This window comes from Pundamilia nyererei, unplaced genomic scaffold (assembly GCF_000239375.1).
Source record: "Pundamilia nyererei isolate P.nyererei 1_Seehausen unplaced genomic scaffold, PunNye1.0 scaffold00332, whole genome shotgun sequence".
Classification (NCBI taxonomy): Eukaryota; Metazoa; Chordata; class Actinopteri; order Cichliformes; family Cichlidae; genus Pundamilia; species Pundamilia nyererei.
The window spans coordinates 466,672-472,824 of NW_005187733.1; the positions used below are offsets into that span (position 1 = coordinate 466,672).

The 6,153-nt window shown below is 37.0% G+C and overlaps 1 protein-coding gene across 1 annotated transcript; it reads left to right on the plus strand.

Moving 5' to 3' along the window:
- Positions 1-2,869: 2,869 nt before the first annotated feature.
- On the plus strand, positions 2,870-5,771 carry LOC102214209 (uncharacterized). The gene is made up of 6 exons (XM_005751902.1): positions 2,870-2,924; positions 3,109-3,423; positions 3,547-3,810; positions 4,781-4,873; positions 4,965-4,994; positions 5,407-5,771. The coding sequence occupies exons 1-5, from the start codon at positions 2,870-2,872 to the stop codon at positions 4,991-4,993; spliced, it is 756 nt and encodes a 251-aa protein (XP_005751959.1). The 3' UTR covers position 4,994; positions 5,407-5,771.
- The last annotated feature ends 382 nt before the right edge of the window (positions 5,772-6,153 follow it).

A 6,153-nucleotide genomic window follows, 5' to 3' on the forward strand; every position in this document is an offset into this window, starting at 1 on the left:
AGTAATAAGAGTTCATGAGTAGAAGCATTAAAACGTGACCTCTGTTCTGTAGCGACTGACAATGCAGCCAACAAAAACAGAAATAACTCACTGAATTGCACACAACAGGGGAAAAAGACTGGTACGTGTGAGATTTCCCACTATTTCTTGAAGTCAGTATGGCAAATACACTATACAGACAAGAGTACCACCTAAAAAAACACATAGAGAAGCAGATCATCCAGTCTTTAAGGAGCTTACTTTGTGCACTATGTACTGACCCAGCAGGCCTGTGCCAAATATGTATTTTAATAATAATAATAATAATAATAATAATAATAATAATAATAATACAGCAGATTTTTTTGTATCAATAACTTCTCAGTAATTCTGAGCAATCATTTCAGTTTGTTTTTGAAGGTTTGATCATATGTAAGCCGTTCTCCGTTTCCCTCTCCTGTGAACAGCTGCTCTAAATCAGATACAAAAACCGGAGCGGAGCAGCAGGAGGGAGACAGAAAGCTCTTACTCCTGTTTAAACAGCTGATATATTTTTACACTAAACATCATGAATCAAGGACCAGCTGATCTTACTGTGAGCGAGGATCACAAACACCGGGATGAGCTTCATTTCCCACTACAATCGAATCCAGAACAAGCCGAACCGCTGCGCCGCTCAAAGCAAAAACAAAAAAGCAAAAAAGCTTTCTCTTTCACTTTCCATTAGACTTTTGATCCCAATCCCAAGAGACTTAAAATCCCAGTGACTAATGGTATTGGCATAATAGCAATATTGATATGGTTTCACTGCATGTGTAGGCAGGGGTGGTAATATATTTACATTCATGCAGTAACACTTTTACAGTGGACATGAAACACTACATATATAAAAGTTAATGGTGCCCTGCTCTAAAAAACTGTCTGTGAACCTCTAGGATGTAAATTAGCATTTATAAACACAGTGTTTCATGTCAAATTTAAAATGTTAATGATATAATAAAATCTGTGATTGTGAATTATTTTCAAGGTTTAGGAGTGGATTAAAAGACGCATTTAATTTTTGTGACACATCCATTATTAGGATTATTCGGTATTTATAGTGCACTTCTCAACACTGTAACAGGAGTGTATGGTAGCACAAAAGTCTACAGTTACACTTTTTCATTGGCTCTGCGGTTCAGTACGGCTGAGCTGAATAGACTGAAGCCTAAATGGTTTTCCTCCTTCATTATCAATAAAGCCTTTCTCTTATAGCATCTCTGACTGTAGTGTTTTCAGTCACAGAGATCATATTTACATATTAACATATTGAGTTTCATCAGGGGCATCACAAAGATGTTGTTCAAAAGGTGTAATCCAGATACCAACAGGAAACTTGACTACCAAAATACACATTTCAGAATGCTCCAGCGCACGGCTCTCCTCTCCAAACTGTCATGAGCCGAGGAAGCGTCTGGTATTTTTCCGCTCTCATCCTGTGTCTACCTGTGTCTGCCCTGGTTCCTCACCTGCCATCCATTGATGACAATGCGCTTAAGCCCCGCGCAGTCGTCTATTTTCTGCCAGTTTGTCAGCTACCTCTGGTGGTAACCAGGCATTGTTGCATCCTGTTTCTGTGTTCATTCACTGTACTTACCTCTAGTTTCCTTGTCAAGTTGCCACTTTAGTCACCTGCAGCTCAGTTATCTGGATGCTGGCCTCCTTGGTAAGATTCTCTGCATCTCTCTGCAACCCGCTGCATTCTTAAACAAGGTTTAAGAGTGTTTCTGGGAATTTTTGACCATTTTTGAGGTCAGACATTGATGTTTGATGAAAAGTCCTGGCTAAGAGTCTCCACTCTATTTCATCCCAAAGGTGATAAAGCTGAATAGAACATAGAATATGTCGCCATATAATCCTATAATATACACACAGCTGTACAAATTATCGTTTGCATGGAATATTCTAATTGCATTTTGTGATGATGGCAGATAACAAGATTCTGTGAATTATTCCATGCTTGTTTTACAGCATTGAAAGCACAGGCAGTGGCTATATTGTTATTCTTCATCACTAATTCCCTGAGTCAGGAGTGGGTAATTTGTGGACCTGGTACCTTTGTCAAAGTCTCTTATGAAAATAAACAACAATCTAATGTTACTTCTAGACCGTTTTCTGTTGATAGTAGACTTTCCCTCTGTTGAACAGTTTCTTTTATGCTGTGCTCTAAATGTGCTTGAGTGCAGAAATCCAGTTAAATTCACCTATTTAAAAAAAGCAAACATGCACACATTAAATTCAAAGTAAATGCAATTTATCTCTTAGTGTACCTTTAAAATGTGTAAAGGACATTTAATTTAGTGTATGACGCATCTGTGTTTCTGACTTTGCTCCGGCCATCATTAGAGGTTAACACCATCAGAGCTCTGCTGCTGTTGCTGTACCCACATTCTCACCAAAACACTTCCCCTTCATTCCTCAGAAGAAAATAATGCAATGAGGAACAAACATGTGTCACAGAAGTTAAGAAATGCCATCTTAACTTCGTGACTACTCTTAGACATCAACAGCCAATTTCTGTTGAAGTTTTCTCTTCCTCAGCATAAATTCTGAAAACGAAATAAGAACATATCCTGGTGAAAAAGTAATAAGAGCTACAAGTATTTACACAATCGCATTCATCATCTTCTCTTTTTTAAGGCACCAAATACATCACTGTGACAAATGCACTGTTTGGCTGTGGTTAGTTATTCATTTTAAATTTACAGAGTCATTGACAGCCTGGTGTGACCGCTGACCTCTGTAATATTGTTTGCTTCAGATGCTGATTATAAACAACAGAAGATTAAGAATTGAAATTGTCAAAGTAAGGACTCTCTATATTTTTATGAACAGTTACAGTGAGGGTGAGATGATAACCACAGGAAGTCAGCACAGCCTCTACATGAAGCTCTGTTTCAGAGACTGTGACTGTCATTTTTGTGAAAAGCAGGAAGGAGAAAGACAGACAATGACGACTCAGTTCAAATGGATTAAAGTCTTTTCATCAGTTTTACTAATGCTTCAAGTAACAAGTAAGAATACAAATACATTTATAAATGAAATTAGAAAAGTCAAGTTTACACAGTTGATTTGATTTTATCTTCACAGCAGCAGCAGTTGAGTTTATTATCAGGGATGAAGGTGAGGTCACTTTATCATGTGAAAATGATGATCAAGATAAATGTGACAGAACTCACTGGCTCTTCAGTAAATCAAACACAGCGACAATAACACTGTTTGAAAACGGGGAGATACGCCGAGAGGCCAAAAATAAATCAGACAGACTGAGTGTTACAGCAAAATGTTCTCTGGTTATAAAGAAGCTCACAGCTGAGGATGTTGGTCAGTACACCTGCAGAAGGTTCAACAAATCAGGACAAAAAGAAGGTTCAGACTCTGTAGCTGAGCTGTCTGTTGTTAACCGTGAGTATTTCATCATAATGTTTTCAGATTGTTAGAACATCAAACTGAAACATTACAATAACTATAACTACAGTGATGATTACTGTAAATGTTATTCTTGTTCTCTTTTCTTTTCTTTAACAGTAACTGAACATAAGGAGGATGACACAGTGACATTAAACTGCTCTGTGTCCACATATAAAAAATGCAAATACTACACTGTGAAGTGGCTCTATGGTAACAAAGACCTGAGGATGTCACAGTCTGCCTGCTCAGCCAGTGTGATCTTTACAAGATTTGATCACATTTACACATCCAAGAGTTCTGAGATGTTGAAGTGCCAAGTGACACATGGTGGAGACGTGCAGGAGTTTATCTTCAGGATTCAATCTTTTGACCAGGAAATAGGTGAGAATGCAATTAGTTCTTACAGTAACTTCATCTGTTATGAAATGTAAAATGTTCTATGTGATTTTAAGATTTCATTTACTGATTTTTACTTTGAGAGTGTCCTCAAAAGACAAAATAGCAGCACTGTTCTGTGTTTAATCAGGCTTACGTTATCATGATAGAGAAACACTAGTCTTGTGTTCCTCATGAGCAGGCAGGGAATCTAATAGCTATTGAATCCCTGAAATCAGGCCGTGTGACTTAAGTGCTACTAACTGTTCGTACTCCTCGCTAGACCCCAGCAGCTCTTCTTCCCGAGGCACCACCACACAAAAAATGACTCTTTATCACTTCTGAGGGGTTAAGGCTGCTGATCTAATATTTGCTCACATTGTTCTGTCATAATGGATTCAATGGGGAGAGTGTGATGTCTGAGCAAAAAAAACTAAACACAATCTAAATAACAATAGAGATTAGCTCAACATATCATGGCGGACACTAAGTACTGAGACAATGACTAACATACGAACTTGACAGAGAAGGGAAGGAAAAAGAACAAAAGACTAAACCAAATAACCTCAAAACAGACTTGAGACTCAAGCTACTTGAACAAATGTTACCCAAGTACAAACAAACTAAGAACCACACGGAGCATTAAATACTACAGAGAATTCAAAAGTAAGTAAACCTGTATTCATAAAATTCAGCGCTTTCAATAACTTCATCTGTTACGACTATTAAACTATTCTGTGTGGTTTTAAGATGTCATTTGCATTTATACACTTTGAGGAATATCCTGCAGAGAGGTTGTAATGGGGGCAGAAGCAAAAAGAGAAGTCAGGTTCATGATGTTAAAGATCTACAGCAACATAGATTTTATCTAAACATAACCAGAATCTTCCATTTGATTGTTGAGGGGGCTTTTGTTGAGAAAAGAACAGAAAACTATATTTAAAGTATTTTAATGTGTTTTTTATTTTCTTTCCAGGCTGGTGCTGGTGGAGGTTCATCATTGTGGCTGTGGGTGTAGCAACACTCATAACAGCTGCTGTGGTCATCCACATTTGGACAAGATTGGCAGGTGAGAACATTCACATTTAAATGGGAAGATTTGATAAACCTGGATATTCTCTCTGAAAGCTAAGTTTGTTTCCTTCTCTTGTCTTTTTAAGGGAATAAAAGTTCAGCCGTATCAAAATGAGGTGAGTTTTTGTTGCATTGAGCTAAACAAACTCAGAATGTGTTTTCTGTCTTTTTATCTCTGAAAAATGTTTACAGCTCTAATATTTGTAAATCACATTTTCAGAGGAAAACCAAAATGCATCTGCATGTTTAAATTTCCATATAGGAAAGATAATATAAAAAAAGAGCAAACTGAAGCTTCAGGTTCAGTTTTCATGTTGAATTCTTCTATTTATTCAATGCTCATGTTCATTATAGTTTAAATAAATCACATTTTGTGCCTAATGGTGTTAATGTAATGTCATGGATGTCTTTACAGTTTATCACTTTTAGTTTGTGCTACATTGATGCCCAAAGATCACAAAAGCTATATCATGTTGAAGTCTAATGTCCAGAGAGTGAATGAGTTTGTCATCATGCTGTATGTCACAGGTATGTAATGATGAAATTTTCGACAGTGAAATATGGAAGTAGAAGATCTGATGGACACTGACTGATCCTTCTGCGTCTGTCAGACTTCAGTAATGTGATGGAAAATGTTAAGATTCTGTGCTTCTCTTTGTTATACAGGCCTAACTGAAATGAACGATGCATCTCAGTGTGTTTGTCTCCATATTATTTTGTAATACAAGACATACTCAGCTGCATGTAATGTTCTGACTGTATTCTGTGACTGGCAGGTAGATAAGGCGTTTCTATAAATGATTCGATTCTTGTTTTTATTCTTAATCTAAAGAAATACATACTGCTGCTGTACTCTGTGTTGTTGTTTGTCTTTGCAACGGCAAATAAAAAACCTCAGAAAATCTGTTTGTGAAGACTGATTTATTTCAAATTAACAGAACAAACTTGTGTCAGTGATTTCTGGGTTTGACTGGGGTCGACAAAGCAGCAACCAATCATTCTGGAAGGCAGCCTTTCCATCCGCACAAGATGGGATTTCGAGATTACGTGCACCAGACTGAAGTAACCGGACATTTATAACCTTGGGAAAAACGTACAACACAACACGACATATTAAATTAATAAGTATTAATAGTAATAATAGTAATAAAATGATGAATATGTGTATTGCACACTGTTATTATTGCACATTAATTATTGTTGCACTTTGTTATAATTATAAATATTATTATTGTTATTGTTGTTACTCCCCCCCCAGGGAGTCCAGGGAGGTAG